Source organism: Talpa europaea (genome assembly GCF_964194135.1).
Source record: "Talpa europaea genome assembly, chromosome: 15".
Taxonomy (NCBI): domain Eukaryota; kingdom Metazoa; phylum Chordata; class Mammalia; order Eulipotyphla; family Talpidae; genus Talpa; species Talpa europaea.
The window spans coordinates 264,410-284,194 of record NC_140083.1 but is presented as its reverse complement, the minus strand read 5'-3'; the positions used below and the strand labels follow the sequence as shown (position 1 = coordinate 284,194).

Here is a 19,785-nt window from a genome sequence, read left to right as displayed (position 1 = left end):
CTCTAGGAAGACTCCCGGGTGGGGCAGGCCCCGGCCCCCTCCCCCCTCTGCCCCAGAGACCATAGCCACACGGATGACGCCTTCGGGGTGCAGCACCCAGATGGAGGCCACTCAAGTCAGGGCAAGACCCTCGTCCTGGGGACATCCTGCCTGGCCCTGGCAGCCCGGCCTCCAGAGAGCTGCCATGGCAGAACCCGTGTGTCTGCGAGGCAGGGCGGTCTCTCCCTTCCGGCCAGGAGAAACGGAAAGCTCTCTCCCCCAGCCCCGGGAAGGGCGGGTCCCAGTGCCCCCCGTGAGACAGGGCAGGTCTGGGTCTGGCCCAGAGGCCAGGCAGCAACCGCTGTCAGGGATCGAGTGATGAGCTGTCATCACTCCCTGGCAGCTCCAGGCCGGGCCTGGGCAGAGGCCTTGCCCACTACCCAGCTCCTGGGCACAACAGAGTGAAGAGGAGGCCTTTTGTGGGACCAGGCCGGCATGCATGGCCATCCAGTGTCCCCTGCAGGCAGTGGGGACGAGGCGGGGGCAGCAGGCCTGGGACACAAGCCGAGCCGGAGGAAACCGCTTTATTCGAAGCTCCGGTGCAGGTGCTGCACATCCAGACTCCCCGTCCTGTGCGTGGAGGTCGCCACGCACCCCCGCCACCGCCCCGCCACCCCAGCCAGCAGGGCCTGGCTCAAAGGCGAAGGTCAGCTCAGCTTTGTAAGGGGGGGGGGGTGAAGGCTGACCGCAGCCAGGCAGGCCGCTCAGCTGGGGCCAGAGCTGGCAGGGCCAGGGCAGCTGTGGGCATCTTCGCCAGCTCTGGGCTGAGCCCTGTGGCAGGAAACTCCGAGCCTCAGTCTACTTGGAGGGGGGGGGGGCACCGTCTACCTTGGCACCCTCCAGGCGAGCTCCTACTGGTGCTGTGCCCTGGGGCCGCCCACGCACCAGAGGAAGCCAGGCCTCTGCTCTGCGTGCCGCTGCCCGCCTGGCATGGTGCCCAGCAGGACCTCAGTGCCACTGTGCTGCAGGGGGACGACATGCAGATGTCCCCCGCTGGCCTGCTGCCGGCCACAGCCATGGCCCAGGCGTCCAGCCTGCCCAGCACGGGCCAGCAGCATCCCCACCCCGCCAACCCCAGGGAGGCCCCAGCCAGCCTGCGGCCTTCAGCTCCAGCACTTCCAGCCTGACCGACGGGACCCCTCCCTTGGGGTCCAGCGCAGCTGCAGGCAGCCTCTGCAGGGCTGGGGCAGTCCGGAACAAGCCCATCCCTCAGGGACCCACGGCAGCGTCCACTCTGTGCAGACCCTGCACCCGGGGGTCCCAGACCAGAGGCAGCGGCACCTGGGCCGTCGGGGGGCCAGTGGGGGGAGGCCAGTCGGCGGGCGGAGGGGCGCAGGTGCTCCTGGGCTGGGGCGGCCAGCGCTGGGCGGAGCCTCACTGCTCGGCACTCGCTCTCCAGGCTGCCGGGGGCTGCGGTGGCTCCGGGGGCTTGAAGCTGAGGACTTCCTGGTAGGTGAGCGCTGGGAGGCCAGGGCCTGGGTGAGGCCCTGTGGGCAGCCACCCCCGTCCCCGGCTGCTCCAGGAGCCCCCCAACCCCCCACAGGCGCCCACACCCACCCTTCCACTCCTCCAGGGTGCGCTCTGGGGCCTCCGCGCTCTCATCGTAGGGCTCGGCCTCGGGCTCGTCCTCAGGGTCGTGGTACTGGCTGAAGTAGGCGTGGGCCAGGGCCTCGGCCGCGCTGACCCTCTGGTCACTGTCCAGCACCAGCATCCTTCCCAGGAGGTCCACAGCTACAGGGTGGCCAGCGGGGGCGGTCAGCTTGGCACCCAAGGCCAGATGTGGAGACCAGCCCAACCCAGGGCCCGGCCTCACCTAGGGGGTTGGCTCCATGGAAGATGCTCCTGAGGTCCTTCTGGGGCATGGGGGGCAGGGACTGGACGTAGGTCCGGGCCTGGAGCACAGGGAAAGGGCCTGAGGGGCTGCTCCCAGCCAGGCGGGGCTGGCAGAGGGAGGCCCAGGCCCCCTCACCCCCAAGGGCCCAGCCAGGGCAGGCACAGGCCAGAGCTGCTCCTTAGGGGTGCTGCCGTCTGGCACTGCCCCACTGTCCCTGGCAGGGCACTCTCACCCGTGCTGACTTTGTACTCGTGGACCCTCATGCCAGGAAAACCTTCCCTGTCTGCCCCTGAGGAAGCCCTGGGCTAGAGTCCACAGTGCCCCCTGATGCCCCAGCTGTCCCCGAGCTTTCCCCCCGCACCGCCCCCGGGGGCTGGGCCAGCAGGGCGGCCAGGGGCTCACGTGTTCTGAGGATATCTTCGCCAGGACCTCGGGGGTGGGTGTGCCCACCACCTCCATGATTCGCTTCAGCTGGTCGATGTCTGTGGCTCAGGAACTGCATGTGGTGGGCGGACCCTCCCGGCCGGAGACCTAGGGAAGCCGCCTGAGCTGCCCACCCACGTGGCGAGGTGCGGGGCTGGGAGACAGAGTGGCCAGAGAGTCCGTGCCCTGCCCGGCCTTCCCCCCCCCCCCGCCCCGGGCATCGCTGGCCGGGCCCAGCCCGCGACAAGGATACAGTCGTTTCCCGGGAACAGCGCCTTTCCCTGGAGCAGCTCGGCCATGATGCAGCCCACAGACCAGATGTCCACTGTTGGGGGGAGTCTCCATCAGTCTGCCCACCCCAAGTCCCTCCTTGGTTATCTGGGACACCCCAGAAGAGCCAGCCCGTGGCCCCCAGGCCCCAAGAGCTACAGGCGATGGGCAGGGGTGGCGCCTGCTCGCCCATCCCGTGGGGCCCGTGGGCGCCCAAGGCCCATGAGGTCCGGTTCGGACGGCCTGGGCCTGAGATCTGCCCGCCCTCTGGGCCCCAGCTGCCCCCAGCACCCCCGCCCCGGGCGGGCACACCTGTCTGGTTGTAGTGCATCCAGTTGAGCATGATCTCAGGTGCCCGGTACCAGCGGGTGGCCACGTAGCCGGTCATCTCCTCGTCAGCTTGCCTGGCCAGCCCGAAGTCCAGGATCTAGGGCGCACCGGGCGCCTCAGTGCCTTGCCGCCCCGCGCCCCGGCCCCCGCGCCCCCCGCCGCTCACCCGCAGCTCGCAGTCCTCGTTCACCGCCACGTTGCTGGGCTTCAGGTCCTGCACGGCAGCGGCCCGCGTGAGAGCGGCAGAGCGCGGGGTCCCTGGCGCCCGGGGAGCACGCGCCCCGCGGCCACACCTACCCGGTGGATGATCCCGGCCGAGTGGATGTACTGCAGGAGAGGGGAGCTTCAGGGCCGCCTGCGCCCCGCCCCGCCCCCCGCGCGCCCGCGCCTACCTTCAGCCCGCGCAGCAGCTGGTAGACCAGGAACTGCACGTGCTCGTCGCTCAGCGCCTGGCACTTGACGATGCTGTTCAGGTCGGCGCCCATCAGGGTGGTCACCAGGTACCTGGGGGGGCGGGGGTCAGGCGCAGCGCCGCCCCGGCCCCCGCTCCCGGCGCGCACCGCCACTCACACTTCGCTGAAGTCCTCGATGGAGGTGGCCGGCGTGAAGACGTCCAGCAGCCCGATGACCTGGGCGGGGCGGGCACTCAGACCTCGGTGGCGGCCGGGGCCCGGGCCCGCGGCGGGAGGCCCCCCGGGCGCCCTGCCCGAAGCCCCGCACCCCGGCAGGCAGCTCACGTTCTCGTGCTTGAGGTGCTTGAGCAGCCGGAGCTCGCGGTACGTCCTCCGCGCGTGGATCAGGGACTGGAAGGGGCGGGACAGCTTCTTCACCGCCACTTTCTGGCGCAGCTGTGAGTCATAGGCCGAGCTGAAAGGCGGGCGAGTGAGGTGCCCGGGCTGAGGCCACCCCGGCCTCTCCCCGGTGCCCCCCACGCCCCCTGGGAGGGCAGGGCCCGCGCTCCTGGGTGGGGACAGCACGACGGCCATTCCTCCACCCTACTGGAGGGGCCTGGGTGGACCCCACCTCCTGGGGCCTCTTCTCTCTCGAGAGGCAGCTCGCGCGCCACCCTCTCCCGGCTGGAGCCCGGGCAGGACCAGGATCTTGTCTCTCGGCCCCAGATCCAGGCTGGAGAGTAGCCTGCCTGCTCCTCCGCAAGGGCGCGGGTCCAGGGAGACACCCCAGGGGTTCCAGAGCCACCTCCAACGTTTCTGGCCCCCCAGTGTCTCTGAACATGCAGAGCAGGGAGGGATGTGGCAGGCGCTCCTGTGCCATCACCGAGCAGTGAGCCCTGCGTGGTGGGCGCCCGGCAGAATCTGCACACCCGTTACTTCCCTGCACCCGACCCCAGGGGGCCAGAACCGACACCCCACACACCCTGCTTTCCACGGGAGTCAAGCGGCTCAGGGCAGCACCCTCAAAGGCAATGCCACCCGCCCCAGCCCCGCCCTCAGGCTGGGCTCTGCAGGACCACGCACGGCCACCCCCTCCCCCGCCTCCCTCCTGTCTGGGGACCTGCTGGCAGCTGTCCTGCCCGGAAAGCAGCGGGGGCCCGCGGGGCCATCCACCTCAGGGACCCTGAGAGGGGCTGCCTGCCCAGCTGTAGCCAGAGCCGCCTCTGGTCACTGCACGTCCCTAGCAACTTCCAGAAGGAGCCGTCCTGGCCGGGGCGCGCACGCTGTCCCTGACCTGCCCGTCAGGTCTTCAGATGAAGACAGAACCTGGCCGGATGCTTGAAATCGCAGGCCTGGGGCTCCTGACCTCCCGCTGGGCTGGAGGGGGGCCGAGCCAGGTCCCCAGCCCTGCTCTAGGCGACCCCCTGAGCCTGGGGGGGCCCAAGCAGCCCCCAGCCCCAGTGCTGCCAGGGCGATGCCCAGCCCCCCACGGTGTCTGCCTCCTCCTCAGGAGGCCAGGTGGCCAGCAGTCACCTGGCACCCGCCCCACGTAGGCTCCGACTGGGCGCTGGAGGGGGCCTCCCGGCCATCCCATGAAGCTCACCCTCCACCACCCCTGCAGCTGTGCAAGCCCCCGCCGCCAGCCCCAGCGGCGCCTCGGGGAACCCCAGCACCTTCCTCCACCCCCTGCCCTGGGCCGGGGCCCCCAGGGCCTCGTCACCTGCTGTGGTGTGAGCTGGCTGGGTTGGAGCAAGACTATAGGGGGCAAATGTAGGGGGATGGCTGGGCATCTCCCTTCTCAGGCCCGAACCCCTCCAAAACCCCGGAGGGGGCAGCGTCCGCTGGGGAGCCTGCGGCCATCCTAGGGGGCGAGGCCAGCTCTGGCCGCCTTGGCACAGAAGGCGCCCCTTAGGGCGGGCCTGCCAGGCCTCGGGCACCCTGGCCCCGGGCGCCCTGCAGCAGCCGGGCGTCTGGGGCGCGAGACCCGCCCTTTCGCGGCCGCGCGCAGGACCCGGGCCGGGGAGGGGGGCGCGGGGGGGGCGGGGGGCGCCCCTCAGCCCGTCCTCAGCGGGGCCGCCTCCGTTCACCCCCGGCCGGGCGGGCCGCGGCCTCCCCCCCGCGCGGCCCCGCGCCCTCGGCCGCCCTACCAGACCGAGCCGTAGGCGCCGGAGCCCACGGGGCGCAGCCCCTGCAGCCGCCGCGGCACCTCCCACGCCGTCTCGTCCAGCTCCTGCCGGTAGAAGCCGGCGCGGGCGCCCGACATGGCCGGAGCCGCCAGGCGCGCGGGGCGGGGCGGGGCGGGGCGGGGCGGGGCGGGCGCGGGCGGCGCGGGGGTTCCCGGGGCCCGGCGCGCGGCCTCCTGCCCCTCCGCGGCACCCGCTCCCGCCCGGCCCCGCGCGCAGACTCCGGGGCGGCCGGGGCTCGCGTCCGCGCAGGACTCGCCGCCGGTGGGTGCGGCGCCCCCGGGCCGGGCAGGGCGCGGCGCGGGCGCGGGGTCCCTCCCGCCCCCCACCCCGGCCTGCGGGGAGCGGGCGCCCGTCAGCACCAGGGACAGCGGCGGCCCCGGGGCGCCGGGGGTGCGCGTGGTCCCGAGGCCCCGCGCGCCAGGGCCGCCCGCCCCCCCGCAGCGGCGCCTCCCGGGGCCCGCCCCGCCCCCCGCCCGGCCCGCGGGGGGCGCGTGTCCCGGGCCCGGGCGGGCGGGCGGCCTCCCCGGCGGCTCCCGACGCGCAGGAACCGGGTTCCGCGACCCCCCCGCGGGCTCGGGCGGCGCCGGGGGGGGGGGGGGGACGCTGCGCGCGGCGAGGCGGGGCCCGGGGCGGGGCGGGCGGCCCGCGCGCTGCCTCGACCCCCGGGGGCGTGCCGTGGGGGCGCCGGCGGGGGCGGGGGCGGGGGGCGCCGGCGGGGCGCGGCCTTTGTCTGCCGCGGGGCGGGGCGCAGCGCGTTCCCATGGCGACCGGCCGCGCCTTTCCGGGGGCGGCTCCAGCAGGTCCCGCGGCCCGGAGGTTCGGCGCCCCCCCCCTCCGCCCCCCCCCCCCCCGGCAGTCCCAGTGGGGTGCTCAGTGGGCGTCCTGAGGTCCGGGGCACCCCCAGCTCGTCCGCCCCACCGCCGAGTGCCGGGGAAGGTGGGGGCAGCGCAGTCAGGGCCTGGCGGTCACCAAGCCCCGAGGGGTCAGGGCCGGCTGGACCCGGGGCCGGGTCGGGGCTCCGGGGTCTGGGGGTGTCCTGCCGGGTGTCATGGAGTCCGGCCAGCAGACCCAGAGGCCAGTAGAGGCCAGGAGTGGGGGTGCAGCCCGATGGCAGGTCCGCAGGTGGGAGGTCGGCCACAGGGGCCCCACTTAAACCTCCCTTCACCTTCTTGGTGTTTGGGGTGACCGCTGCCCACGGGCGCCAGGCCCCCCCCTTTCCAGCTCCAGGCTGGACAGCACTTGTCCCGAGGTCACAAATGCCCTGCAACGCTGACCACCACGGTGTGGGCCTGGTGACAGGGGAGGGCTGGCCCCTGGCCAGTGAGCAGGATGTGGCCCTGGCTGTCCTCTGGACCAGGAAAGGAAGGTCAGCCCGATGACCGTCCCGCCCCCGCCTCGGGAGGGGAAATGGAAAGTGGAGAGAGCAACAGGAACAGCTGGTCAGCCCTTCATCTCTCAGTACCTCACCCACCCCGTGCACCCCAACATCCAGGCCCAGTTCCTGCCCCAGCCCCTCTTCTCCAAGCTGCAGCAGTGACCCTATATCCCTCTGGCCTGGCTGCCCAGTGGGGAGGGGCAGTGGTCAGGGCTCCAGGCGCCCCCCCCCCAGCTCCACAGCGACTGAACCCCTGCTGAGCTCTGCTGGAGTTGCACTTCCACAGGGCTCTGGGAGATGGGACCAGGGGGCACAGCGGGGTTGCTCTGGAGCCCTGGGGGTATCTGGGCAGCGCCCCACCCCACGGGAGGCACCACTCTCGCCGCGGGTCCAGTCATCCAGGCTGACCAGTCCAGCGGGGTGCCTGAATCCAACAGAGGACAGGATGCCTGGCGCAGCCTCGTCCAGGCTGACCCTCCACTCTGGCCCACCGAGCGCCCTGGTATCTGGGCGTGTGGGGAGCAGGAGGCCCCGGGCAGGCTCGTCCTTCCTCGGCCACCGCTCAGTGTGGACTGGCCGACGCGCGCTCACCTGTGCAAACGCATGTGCCTGGGGGGTGCTGGCTCTCCCTGGGCCACCCGTGCCCGGGGGGTTCTGCGCGCAGTAGGGCTGACTAGACACAGGCTTTGCAGAGCATGCTGGCAAAGTGCCCGCCCTGAGGAGTGTGGGAGCGGCCGGGCCAGGTCCAGGAGCTCCAGGTCCAGGTGGACACCACACCCAGCCCCAGAGGCCGGCCGAGGCAGCCAGCAGAGGGTGCCCCAGCCAGCCTGCGCCAAGGCATGGGGCTGTTCTGAGGCCACTGTCTGCAGCAGCCGCGCCCTAGTCCACAGCTCATGCCTGGGACCTGGGGGCTCCCAGGGGAGCCGGGGGCTGGAACCCCAGCAAGCATGGTGCAGACGGTGTGGCTGGGGTGCGAGGCCACACCAGTGGCAGGACCACTGTTCTCGGAAGGAGGGCCGCGAGGCCCCAGGAACCCAGCCAACCAGCAGCGTGAAAAAGACACTTCTATTTGATTTACAAAGATTTACAAAAGGGGGTGGGAGTCCTGGGGGATGATACTGGCCCCAAGGCCCGTGAGGGCCCCTAGGATCGCCTGTCTGACAGGCCAAGGCCAGGACCCCATCTGCTGGGTCCCCTGGCTGCCGGGGCCCCGACGTCTGACGTCCACCTTGACCTTTAAGGTGGGGCCCTTGCCCGGAGCCCCCGGAGCGCCGCACCCCGCAGGGAGGGCGGTGAGGTCAGGAAGGCATTGTACCGCTTTTCTCCTCTCGGCCCGCAGGACCGTCCGGACACTAGGCCCTGGGGTCCAGGCACACTGACCACCCGGGGGAGAAACCCAGGCTGTGAGTCAGCTGCTGGTGCTGGGGAGGCGCCTGCTGCCCCCAGGGCCCAGCGTGGCGCCGGAGCCTAAGGCACGTTTGCGAATTCAGTCCTGGGAGACTCTGCGTGGAGGGGCATCCGATGCTGGTCTGCGGGGGCTGGTGCTGGTGGCCTGGCGGTATTGCTCAGGAGGGGGGCTACCGGCTACAGACACGGAGCGGGGCTCCCGCTGGGCCCACGTTCGCGTGCCGGCTCGTCCTCTGTGGGAAGAGCAGGGGCTGAGACGCCGGCGTCACCCCCACCGGTGCCCATCCCCCACCGGGGCGCCGCACAGCAGGCACCTGCACCGGGAGCGTCAGAGGTCTGTGACCTTGTTCTCCAGCGCGGCCGCGATCTGCTGCAGGCGGAAGGCCAGCTGCATCTTCTGGGCTGCAGAGTCGGCCTCCAGGGCGTTGATGATCTGCGGGGAGGCCGGGTCAGGCGGAGGCCGGGCGGGGGCGGGGCTGTGGGGTGGCCACCCCGGGACACCTACCTCGTCATAGTACTTCTGCGTGTACTGGTACAGTTGGTGCAGGGCCACCAGGGTGTTCAGGGAGTCCGTATGCGCCTGGGGGGACAGTGCACTCAGGGCAGGGGAGCGCTGGAGGGCCCTGTACAGGGAGGCGGCCCCCAGGGGGCAGGTGGACACCCACCGGGGTAACCCAGGGCCCTCATGGCCTCCCCCAGCACACACCGGCTGCAGGTGCCAGCTCATCTGCCCCCCCATCCCCTGCCCACCGGTCCTACAGAGCAGTGGGGACCCCAGCACTATGGGGCTCGGGTGGGGCTCCCCAGAGGCTACCTGGAGCATCCCCCCCTTACCCGGGAAATCTCGGCCAGGTGTGTGTTCATGTCCTGGTCGCTGACTTGCACCATCTGGCGGATCCCCTTGTAGTAACTGCAGGGTAGGGTCGGGGATACGAGTCACCCAGAGTGTGGGGGCGTGGGAAGGGGTGGGGCAGTGAGACCTCCCACCCCCTGGGTGGGAGGTGGAGGGGGCACCCGGGCTACAGGGGCGCACTCACTCCTCCACCATCTTCTTGTAGGTAGAGATCTCCTTGGCGTAAAGCAGCTTGTTGCTAGGAGAATCCTGCGGGGCGGGAAGGCCCGTGAGCCCCGGGAGGAGAGGGGGGTGGGGGGCAGGGGAGGGGCTTGGCCGTGACACCTCGCCCGTCCACCCAGGCCTCAGGGGCACTGCGCTGCAGTGGATCGCAGCCTGGGGTGGGGGAGCAGGGTGGGGCAGCACAGCCGCAAGGTGCAGGCCCAGCTGCTCGCCCTGCACAGCGGCGGCGCGGGGGCACCCACCCGGCTCAGCTTGTGCTCGGTGCGCGTGCAGGCGTCCATGAAGGTCTGTGCGATGACCGACAGCGAGGCGTCCACCACCTCGGGCACGTGCACGTCGAAGATGAAGTGGGGGTTCTTGAGGATGTTCACCCAGAACCGCAGCGGTAAACTGAGGCAGAGCAGCAGCGAGTGAGTGGGGGCCGAGGGGGCACGCACGGGGGCGGGGGCGCCGCGCGGGCCCCACCTGTTGGTCTTCCAGATGTGGATGGTGTCCTCGTCCCTGATGTCGTGCTTGTCCGCCTGCTCGTCCAGGAAGTCGAAGAAGTACTTGACCGCGGGCGGCACGGCCAGCCCGGGCCCCAGCACGCTCTGGAAGAAGTTGTCCACGAACTGCTGCAGCGTGCCCTGGGGGCGGCAAGGGCGGGTCAGCGCCCGCGAGGGCAGCGGGGGCAGCGAGGGGCGGGGCGGGGCCCCCCACCTTGACGGACAGCAGGCGGGTCAGGTAGAGCTCCGTGATGGCCTTGGTGCGCTCCTTCTCCTTCACGCTCCCGCGCTTGGACTTGCCCTCGTCCACCTCCTCCGTGGGCCGCACCAGGTGCCACACGCGGTTCTCCTCCTCCAGGAGGGCGTGGCCTGCGCGGAGAGGACGCTGAGGACCCCGGGCGGGAGCCGGTCCCCCCTGGGCAGCCCGGCGGACACTGATTCACGCCGTCAGAAGCAGCGACTCACGCTCCCCGGGCAGGTCCTGCTGGCTGTCCTCCTGCTGCTGCGAGACCCCCACCTTGGACAGGATGAGGGTGGCTCCGTCCCGGACCTGGGGAGGAGAGCGGTGAGGGGAGGACCCCCCCCCCGCACCTTGTCGCCCCCACCACGTTGTCGCCCCGCCCCCCGCACTCACGTTGTAGTGCATCAGCGTGTTGATGCGCTTCCAGCGGCCGTCCCGCTGAGACGTCAGGTCCAGGTCCGACAGGATCTGGGCTGTGGAGCCTGGACGCCACTCTGCGGGGGGGACACAGCCCAGCTCCCGATGGGGGCCAGTGCCCCGGCCAGCCACCCCCGCCCCTGGCCGCCCCTGGCCGCCCCGCTCACCCAGCACCACGCTGTCCACCTTGGGCCAGCGGGAGCACGGCTGCGTGCGGTACACCTGGTCGATGATCTTCTCCTTGACCTGGGAGATGGTGTCGCAGTTGAGGACCTTGACAGGGATGGCGTCAACCCCTTCGTCCTGGACGATCACGTTCACCGTCTGCCGGGAAGGCCAAGGGGTCAGGGAGAGACCTCCCAGGCCCACACCCCGAGCGGCCTCTGCTGTGGGGCCCGGGCCCCTCCGCCCCCAAATCAACGCCCAGCGACTGTCCTGGCCCCACACGTCCACAGCAGCGGACCAGGACCCGTGCCCGGGGACCACCCAGCGGTGGTCCTGTGGGCAAGGGACTCTACGCTGGTGCTGCGGCCGGCCGCGTGGGCAGCTCTGGTTATGCCCGCCCGCTCACCAGGGTGGCATACTCCACATCGTCGCCCAGCAGCCCCGTGTCATTGAGGGTGTACTTGGCCTTCTTCTGCACAGCGTCCACCGGCCCCTTCTCCACCTGGTGCTTGATGGCCTTGAAGAGCTTGTACAGCGGCTCACCGGCGCTGTCCTGGGGAGGGCAGGCGCAGCCTCAGGCCATGAGGAGTGGGGGAGAGACTGGGCCCACGGGGGGACGCACCCCCAGGTGGTCAGTGGGGTGAGCCCGCTCCTCCCCGGCCCTGGTGGGGCCGTGCCACAAGCACCTTGAGGTACTGGTACAGGCAGATGGACATCCAGTTGGACAGCATCCTCTCCACCACAGTCTCGGACCTGGGGGCAGGGAGCCTTGAAGCCGGCCGGCGCTGCCCCAGACCACCCCTCCCCAGCCCAGCCTTCCTACCCGGCCCTGGCGCTCCGTCAGAAGGCCCCGGCCCACCCGAGGCCCATGGCAAGGGCAGTTGCTAAGTGACCAGTGCAGACTGGCAGCCAGGAGCAGGGTGGCCATCCCGCCCACGCACCTGTGCCTGCCGTCAAAGCAGGGGCCTGACAGGCGGCACCCTGGCCCTCATCTGCTCACACAGCCCCGACCCGCACACCCCCACACACCTGCGCAGCATGAGCTTGGGGTTCTTGGCCACCACGTACTGCTCCATGAGCTCCAGAAAGAGCGTGCGCATGATGTCCGTGTAGTACTCCAGCTTGCCGTGCAGCGCCACGGTCAGCAGCGACGCAAAGTACACCTTGGCGCGCGCCGAGAACTCGCGCTGGTTCTCCAGCGTGTGGATGAACTGCGGGGGCAGCGGTCAGGCCCAGCCCCACAGCCGCCGCCCCCCGCCCGCGTGCCTCCAGCTCCCCTCCACTCACATTGATGAGGAAGGACTTGCTGTTGAGCAGGTTGGAGAACTGGTAGAGGGCCTGCTCCACCGTGGGCCGCCGCGACTCCGGGATGTCCAGCCGGCCCGTGATCATCACGTCCTTGTCCCCGTCCTTCGACGGCAGGAAGAAGACGCGGTCGGTGTAGGTCTTGTAGTCCAGCACGGGTATGCCCGCCTCGTGCACGTCGTTGGTCTGGTCCTCCATCTCGATCATCAGGTCTGCAGGGAGGCGGGGTGAGGGGTCCTCTTCGCGCTGCCCGGACCCCCGCGTGCCCGCCCGCCCGGGGGCGAGGGGTGGCGCCCACCTGTGAACTCCTTCTTGCAGCGGTCCCGCACGCTCTCCTCCAGGCCCTCCAGCTGGGACTTGATCTTCTCGTACTCCCGCTCGGCCTGCTGGCTCTTCCTCCTGCGGGCACAGCGTTCTGGGACCCGGGACCCGGCCTGGAGGCGCGAGCAGGGGCGGTGGGGACAGACAGGGCTGCGAGCGGGGGCCGGGGGTTGGGGGCGGCGTGGGGGACCCAGCTCACCAGTAGCAGTAGACGGACACGGCAATGACCAGCACCATGGGCACGATGACCAGCGGCAGGATGAGACTGAGCGGCACGTCGCTCACCCGCGTGTCATATTCCACGCGGCCCAGCACCCACTCGCGAGAGCCAAACTTGACCTGCGGGGGGCCGACAGGACTGGCTGCTTGGGCCGGCCCCAGCCCGCCCCCGCCCGCCCCCGCCCGCCCCCACCCTTCCCCCCAGGCCGGGGCCACGCACGATGAACTCAGGCAGGTTGTGCGCCGTGTCCCGCTTCTGCCTGCGCTTGGGGGGTGGCTGCACCTCCGGGGGCTCACAGTACAGGTCGGTCTCGGTCAGCGTCTTCATGATGCAGCGCTCAGCCCCCACAAAGGCCTCTGCCTCGTGCAGCGTCATGGCCTTGTTCAGGTTGGTGCCCTGAGAGTGGTGTCGGGCGGGAGGGTCAGGGCGGCAGGAGCGCAGTGGCCACCTCCCCCAGCTCCATCAGCCCGGCACCCAGGGCTGCTCACCTGGGCGTGGATGAGATTGTTGACCTGCTTCTTGACACCCCCAGTGAAGTTCTCGAAGGTCGGGTCGGCCACGTACTCGAAGGCGCCGGCCTCGCTCCTGAGCAGGGCCCGGTGCCCGTCCATCTGGATGAGCACTGTGAGGTTGTAGGCCTCGGGCTCCTCGGGGACCGCCGGGGACCGGAACACGACCTTGGAGTCGTTGTGGAAGGTGTACTCCGTGCCGGTGATCTGTGGGCGAAGGCTGGACGGTCAGGCCACTGGGCCGGGCCACCCCTCCCCAGCCGAGGGCCCAGGACTGACCACCGTGGGCTGCGGGGGTCCGGCCTTCTGTTGCTGCTGCCAGAGCTCGGCTATGACCACCATGGCGAACCTCTGAATCAGGCTGAAGCCCTGCCCGGTGACGTTGATGCTCCGGCCACCACTGGGGGTAGACATTGCCTGAGTAGGAGCGACTGGGCAGGGGCAGCACCCAGCCAGGTGCCCCCACCGGTCCTGCCCAGCACTGGCACGAGAGGGGCATGGCCTCTGAGTCAACCCTGCTGGTGGGCACTGCGCCTGGGCACAGTCGGGAGCAGACCTGGGGGTGCTCAGTGGGGCTCGCGAGGGCTCCTCCTGCCACCTGACCACCCCCAGCCACAGCAGCCCACTGCTGGGTGGGCAGCCCCGGCGGCAGGCGTACCTGACGAAGCTCCTCAGGGGCTCGAAGGCCCGCAGCACCGGGTTCTCGCGGTAGTGGAAGGTGACGTCGGGGCTGGGGACCCGGGAGCCCCCGTAGGAGATCTCCAGCGGCAGCTCTCCCACGGTCGGCTGGGGCCCGGTGACACACTGGAGCTGGGCTCCAAACTGCGTCCTGGGGGAGGGGGCTGTGGTCAGTGCCAGCCCCGCCCTGGGCCTACATCAGCCCGGGGCCAGCGGGTCAGGCTGACCCCCCTCCAGGACAGACTCAGGGTCACCGCATCCCCAGGCCAGGGCAGACCAGAGATGAACCCGCAGGCGACACCCACACATTACAAGGGACATCATTGAGGGTCACCCGCACGTCTTCCTCAGAGCCCGTGTCCAGGTGGGTGCCACTTATGGTCAGCGTGGTGCCGCCCGCCTGTGGCCCCTGCTTCGGCTCCACGCTGAGGGGCTGGGGCTGCTAAAGGAGGGGGGGCAGGGGCATTCGGGTCAGGTCTGGGGCGTGGGGGGCTCAGCACCCCCATACCTTATTGCCAGAAGGTGGCAGGGGCATAGCCCCACATGACCCCAAGTCAACATGCAGCCCCCCAGCAGTCCAGGGGAGCAGCACAGCTGTCCCAGCCTCCAAGGTCCACCTGGCCCAGGGGCTTACTTGGAATGTGAACTGGACGTGAGGTGGCGAGTGGCCGAGTTTGCCGTTGATGTCCACCTCGACACCCCCAGTGAAGGGCGTGTCCGCGGCCTCCACGACACACACGATCCTGGGGAGGACAGGCGGATGGGGCCCTCCAGGCCCTGGCCCCTCACACCGGCCCGGCGCCCGCCCCGCCGCCCCGTGGGCGCCGTCCCGCCCAGCGCCGTGCGGCTGCCCCTGACCTGGTGGACACGGAGTACAGTTCTGGCTGGAAGACGCAGTTGCGGCCCGCCACCGTGACCCTCTGGACGTCGTCCGCCTTGACCCCCAAATCCGACCCGAGGATCGTGACGCGAATGCCCCCGCCCAGCGGGCCCGTCGCAGGCTGGATCTGCAGGGGGAGGCCAGACGGCGCTAAGCCAGGGCCGGCGGGGGCGCGGGCCCCCCGCCCGGAGGCCCGCACTCACCCTGGTGATGACGGGCGGCGGGCACTCGGTGGTGGCGTTGGCGCACAGGGCCTGGTACACGCAGCCCGCCGGCCCCCCGCACCACGCGCAGCGGTAGGCGGGCGCGGCCGCCAGGCACAGGCTGCAGTCGCTGCGGCCGAAGGAGCAGTTGTACAGCGTGACTGCAGACAGGGGGCGCTGTGAGCGCGCGCCGCCGGCCCCGCCCCCGGCCCCGCCCCGCCCGCCGCTGGCCCCGCCCCGCCCCCGGCCGGCCCCGCCCCCGGCCCGATGGCCCCGCCCGCCGGCCCGCCCCGCCCGCCGCTGGCCCCGCCCGCCGGCCTCGCCCCCGGCCCGATGGCCCCGCCCCCGGCCGGCCCGGCCCCACCTTGGAGCTTGCTGTCGATGCTGTTGGGATAATAGGACGTGACGTACAGGTGCAGGGGCAGGGTCTCGTTGCCGTCGTAGGACAGCTGGGGGCACAGAGGCAGGCTGCACCCCTGCTCCCACCCAAGCCCGGGGTGGGGTGACCACCCTGCCCCGAACCCCTCCCAGCCCGGGGCGCAGTGCAGGCCTCCAGGTGCCAAAGCCGGGGCCTCGGATACACCACCCATTATGGCCCTTTGGCTGGGGGCACACCCGGAGCCCCACGCTGGCCAGTGTCCCTGCACCCCAGCAGTGGTGGGGAGGGAGAGGCTCAGGCCCCAGAGGCCCTGCGCTCCCATGGATCCCCCGGGGCCCAGAAGCCTGGTGTGCCCCCCTGCAAGCCCTACCTTTGGGGTGCGGAAGGAGAAAACGCCTGGCTCCTGCATGCTCACTGCCGCCTCGAACCCGAGCAGACTGCTGCCCACGTGCAGGGAGGAGACCTGCAGACAGCCAGTCAGCCCCCGCCCGCCGCCCCCGGGCCGGCTCAGGCACTGCTGTCAGGTGCCCCAGCAGCCCCAGTCCACACCCGGCACCGCGCTGCCCCTCCTCGCTGGATGCCAGCCCTGGCACCTGGACGCATCCACGTCCCAGGGAGCGCTCTGCCTTCTGCCCCAGGCGCCAGGGGGTGCCTCCCCCTGTGCTGGTCCTGGGAGGGGCCCCAGCACCCCAATTTCAGCCCCCCACCACGGCCCCGTCTGCACCCCTACCTTCACTGTGTCCAGGTTCTTGCCCTGGAAGGTCACTTTGGTCTCGTGGTTCATGGGGATGACCAGCGGGCTGGGGTTCAGGAACTGGGGGCAGTTCTCCTCCTGAGGGGAGCAGGCTAGTCAGCAGCTGTGGGCTGCCTGGGCGGCCGCCCCCCCAGCCCGGGCCTCACCGCGTGCGCAGGCACGATGCCCTCCTCGGGGTTGAGCGAGGCCTCCCGACACTCGTGATAGCGCAGGTCCCACTGGCAGGTCCACCGGTTGCTGGCGCAGGAGATGCACCTGGGGAGGGCGGTGGTGACCTGGGGCGGTGGGGGGCAGCTCCCCGCCCCCGGCCCCCGCGACTGGCACTCACGGCAGGTGTTTCTCCAGGCTCATGGCCTCTTTGCAGTCATAGAAGGGGTACAGGTGGGAGGTGAGGAAGACGTTCTCCTTCTTGAAGTGGAGAGAGATGTTCACGGCCACGTGGTCTGCAAGTGGGGACAGTGTCAGGAGGGCCAGGGGGCCAGGCCCAGCCCTGCCCAGCACAGCCCCCGCAGCACAGAACCCACCAGAGGAGACACGAGACGCGGCCACTTGGCGGTGAGTGCCGCACCTGTGAGCTCGCGCTCAGGCGCCTGCTCCAGGGGTGTCTGCTGGCTCCCCGGGGTCTGAGACACCAGCCCACTCCTTTCCCTGCAGTCTGGGGCCGGGTCCCTTGGAGCCAGGCAGAGCGCCAGCCAGGCCCTACACGGCCTGCCCACCACCCCACTCACCCAGAGCCGCCCTCTGCTGGCCTCAACACCCAGGAGCCAGGTTTGGTGTCAGCCCTGGCCCTCAGGCCTGGCTTCTGGGCTCCATCTGCCTCAAGCTGGACAGTGGGGTGGACTTCCTGGCAGACCTGAGCCCAGGGCCTGGCACCCAGGGGTGCAGAGCAGAGACAAGAGGGCTCAGGCAGCACGGCTCCCGCACAGCACAGGCACTGGGCAGTTGCCACCCGCCTCACCCCTGCGGGGGCAGCACACAGGGCAGCTCACCTTGGCCCGGGGGTGTGGCGGGAATTTCGCTTGGGGAGTTGCAGACGACAGTGTCGCCCTCCACGCGGGCGGAGTGCGGGGCCGAGTTCCCGAAGAGGCACAGCAGCTCATCGTCCTCACCCAGGGCCGGGAGGGGGCTGATGGTCAGCTGCACCTGCGGGAGAGTGCCGATGCCCCTCAGCCCAGGCCCGATACTTTCAGAATATCGTGCCATCTCACCTCAAGCAGGCCCGGCCATCCAGCCCCCCCCCCGGGATGGGCCCCCGGCCATGCAGCCCCCTGGGGATGGCCCGCGCACCTCCCCCTGGGCCCGCCGGCTCATGTTCTGGGGCTGGGCCCCTGTGACTGCCACGCAGGACTCCTCGCGGCTCCACAACCAGTGCCCAGTCTCCTTAGCCCGCAGGCAGTCGGCCATCCTGGTGCATCTGCGGGACAGGGGGCGGCCTCAGCCCCGGCACCCTAAGCAGGGCAGGCCGCCCCTCGCCCGGCCCAGGGGCCCTGCGCTCACCGTCCCTGCAGGACGCACCAGCCGCAGTAGGGGTCCTGGGAGCCGCGGCACTGCGCGCAGCTGTTGTAGTTGGCGCACTCTTGCACTGGCAGCAGGAAGACCTACGGGCAGGCAGCGGGCCCTGGACGGGCGGCCACAGCCTCCCCCTCGGCCCAGACTTCCCGGCCTGCCCCCCTCCTCTCCACGGAGAAGTAGACGCCACTTGAGGGTCCCCGGGGGGCCCCAGACAGTGCTGTGAGCGCCCAGAGCTGGAAGGAGGGGCCCCCTGGCCCCAGGAGTGGGGGCCGCCCCTCATGTGGGCAGGCCTGGCCCTCCCTTGCCCCAGGCACTGCCCTGCTGGGGTCCTGAGGCAGCTGTGGCGCCAGGCCCTGCACTGGGGAGCCCAGTCTGTGCCCCGACGAGCTCACAGGCTGCCCAGGCCCCTGGCCACCTTGCCAGAGGCCGCTCCGACCTGAGGCGGGGGCACACCCACCTTGTCCTGGGTCATGGCGTACAGGCTGGCCCCGTCCGCAGACAGCACCAGGTCCTGCTTGATCTTCCTGTTGATCTCCACAGGGATGGCCCCGTACTCCACGGAGGTGCCGTTGGGGGCCAGGTACACCTGCGGGCGTGGCAGCGGGTGAGGGTGGCCCACGCGGACGGGCCTCCCGGGGCTGCCCCCCAAGCCCCGGCCTCACCTTCAGGACCCGGCCGTCCGAGGTGCCCAGGAAGGCGACGGTGTGGCCGTTCTCGGCAGTGACCGTCACGGCAGTCAGGTTCAGGCCCCCCCGCTGCAGCACGGCCGTGGCCGTGAGCCCGTCCCGGCTGCCCAGCGGGTAGGGCAGGTGCTCCGAGCCGCACGGGAAGTTCTCGCTGGTGCCCTGTGGACCGTGGGCAGGACCCCTCAGCTCCCGCCGGACGCCCCCCCCCCCCGCAGGGCCCCAGTGATGTCACCCCGGGAGCCCCGGCCCCCACCTTGCCCTCAGGGCAGGCGCGGTACCCCAGTGAGCGCAGGGCTGGGGCTGCACGTACCGAGCCGTGGCTGCCGCACTGGATGTCGCCGTGGAAGGGCTTGTAGAAGGAGTCGCGGCCGGCCTCCTTGGGGCCCCGGTAGCAGGCTTCACGGTTGGCCTCCATCTTGGCGTGGACCTCGTCCAGCGGGAAGAGACAGAGGCCGGCCTGGGGGCCCCCCCGGCCCTGGCCGTCGCGGCTGAAGACGGCGTAGAGCACGCGGCTGGCACCTGGCAGGGCCACGGAGGCCGCCAGGCAGCTGCCGAAGGCAGAGGCGGGCGCGGGGCCAGCGTCCAGGCAGCGCAGGTCCATCTCCAGGTAGGAGTAGTAGAAGGGGTCGTGCCGGCACATGCGGGCCAGCAGCGTGCGGTTGCGGGGCGGGTGCTTGTCCTGCTGGTTGAAGACGAAGAAGACGTACTTGCCGTCCTCGAAGGCGGCCACGAACTGCTGCGTGCTGGTGGACAGGTAGCCGGCCTTGTAGGTGGCGTGGTCCGTGTAGGCCTCGAAGGCCTCCCGGCCCTCGGCGCGGTCCAGCAGGCGGGTGCTGACGATGATGCCGTTGTCGTGGGGGCCGTTGCCCTTGCCCACGAAGAGCACGCGCTCGCCCGGGGCCGCGTCGCTGACCAGCCCCACCGTGGCCACGCCCTCGTCGTTGCTGGCCACGAAGGACTTCTCGCCGCCGCCGTCCTCGTAGAACAGCCGCAGGGACACGTTGCTGAGGGCGCGCAGCGCACAGATGCCCTTGAAGAGGCTGCCGCACTCCACCAGGCGCTGCCCCGGCGGGTCCAGCAGCAGCAGCTGGTTCACGTTGTCGGTCAGCACGGCCTCGTGGCACTGGCTGGCCTCGATGGGCGGCGTGCACTTCTTGTTGTCCAGGGAGGGGCCGGTGGCGGCCCGCTGCCGCAGCTGCAGCTCGGCAGTCAGCTGGTACAGCGCGTTCACCGCCCCCAGGTACACCTCGCCTGACGCGGGGTCCACCACCAGGTGGTTCAGCTCCGTCTCGGCGGAGAAGAACTTGCTCGGCTTTCCGGGCTGCAGGCCCGCCCTGGCGCCCACCAAGCCCAGGAGGGCCAGGGCCCAGAGCCGCAGCGCCATGGCCCGGGCACCCTGTGGGGAGGGAGGAGTCAGGGGCCGCCCCAGCTCGCCAGGACTGACCCGGCCCCCAGGAAGGCCCCGGCCCGACGCCCCGCGCCCACCTTCGGTGCCCAGCCCCACCTCAAGGTCACCAGCGGAGCCACAGCTTGCCAGGACTGACCTGGCCCCCAGGTTTTCAGGGCACCTGCTTGGGAGTCTCACACACCTGCCCGCCCCCTCCAGACCCAGAGCCCAAGGTCCAGCTGACCATCCCCGGCCACAGGCTGGGCCCAGGCCCCGCACAGCCAGCGTAGGGGCAGCAATCGCAGGAGCTGT

The 19,785-nt window shown here is 71.2% G+C and overlaps 2 protein-coding genes across 7 annotated transcripts; both read right to left on the bottom strand.

Annotated features, from left to right (window-relative positions):
- Window positions 1–1,146: 1,146 nt before the first annotated feature.
- Window positions 1,147–5,551, bottom strand: MAPK11 (mitogen-activated protein kinase 11; the record flags this gene model as incomplete). The annotated part of the gene is made up of 12 exons (XM_084254933.1): window positions 1,147–1,499; window positions 1,597–1,770; window positions 1,853–1,931; window positions 2,276–2,355; window positions 2,550–2,621; window positions 2,879–2,993; window positions 3,063–3,110; window positions 3,194–3,223; window positions 3,289–3,400; window positions 3,467–3,525; window positions 3,634–3,763; window positions 5,436–5,551. 12 exons carry the CDS (start codon window positions 5,549–5,551, stop codon window positions 1,414–1,416), a joined length of 1,101 nt encoding a protein of 366 aa, XP_084111059.1. The 3' UTR covers window positions 1,147–1,413.
- Window positions 5,552–8,584: 3,033 nt separating this feature from the next.
- On the bottom strand, window positions 8,585–19,479 carry PLXNB2 (plexin B2; the record flags this gene model as incomplete). Of its 6 annotated transcripts, none has more annotated exons than XM_084255871.1 (35): window positions 8,585–8,689; window positions 8,762–8,836; window positions 9,091–9,166; window positions 9,294–9,358; window positions 9,574–9,721; window positions 9,797–9,957; window positions 10,031–10,185; window positions 10,282–10,366; window positions 10,451–10,551; window positions 10,642–10,798; window positions 11,046–11,192; window positions 11,326–11,392; window positions 11,669–11,850; window positions 11,927–12,156; window positions 12,243–12,343; window positions 12,465–12,604; window positions 12,705–12,881; window positions 12,974–13,201; window positions 13,277–13,394; window positions 13,653–13,823; window positions 13,978–14,114; window positions 14,307–14,415; window positions 14,531–14,679; window positions 14,756–14,916; window positions 15,120–15,204; window positions 15,505–15,597; window positions 15,865–15,966; window positions 16,035–16,143; window positions 16,217–16,331; window positions 16,878–17,031; window positions 17,176–17,302; window positions 17,386–17,486; window positions 17,858–17,986; window positions 18,063–18,245; window positions 18,397–19,479. In XM_084255871.1, the coding sequence occupies 35 exons, from the start codon at window positions 19,468–19,470 to the stop codon at window positions 8,585–8,587; spliced, it is 5,517 nt and encodes a 1,838-aa protein (XP_084111997.1). The 6 variants fall into 6 exon arrangements, with proteins under 6 accessions (XP_084111997.1, XP_084111992.1, XP_084111996.1 ...); XM_084255866.1 differs by having other exon boundaries at window positions 13,274–13,394; window positions 18,397–19,470; XM_084255870.1 differs by having other exon boundaries at window positions 9,797–9,852; window positions 18,397–19,470.
- Between the last annotated feature and the right edge of the window lie 306 nt (window positions 19,480–19,785).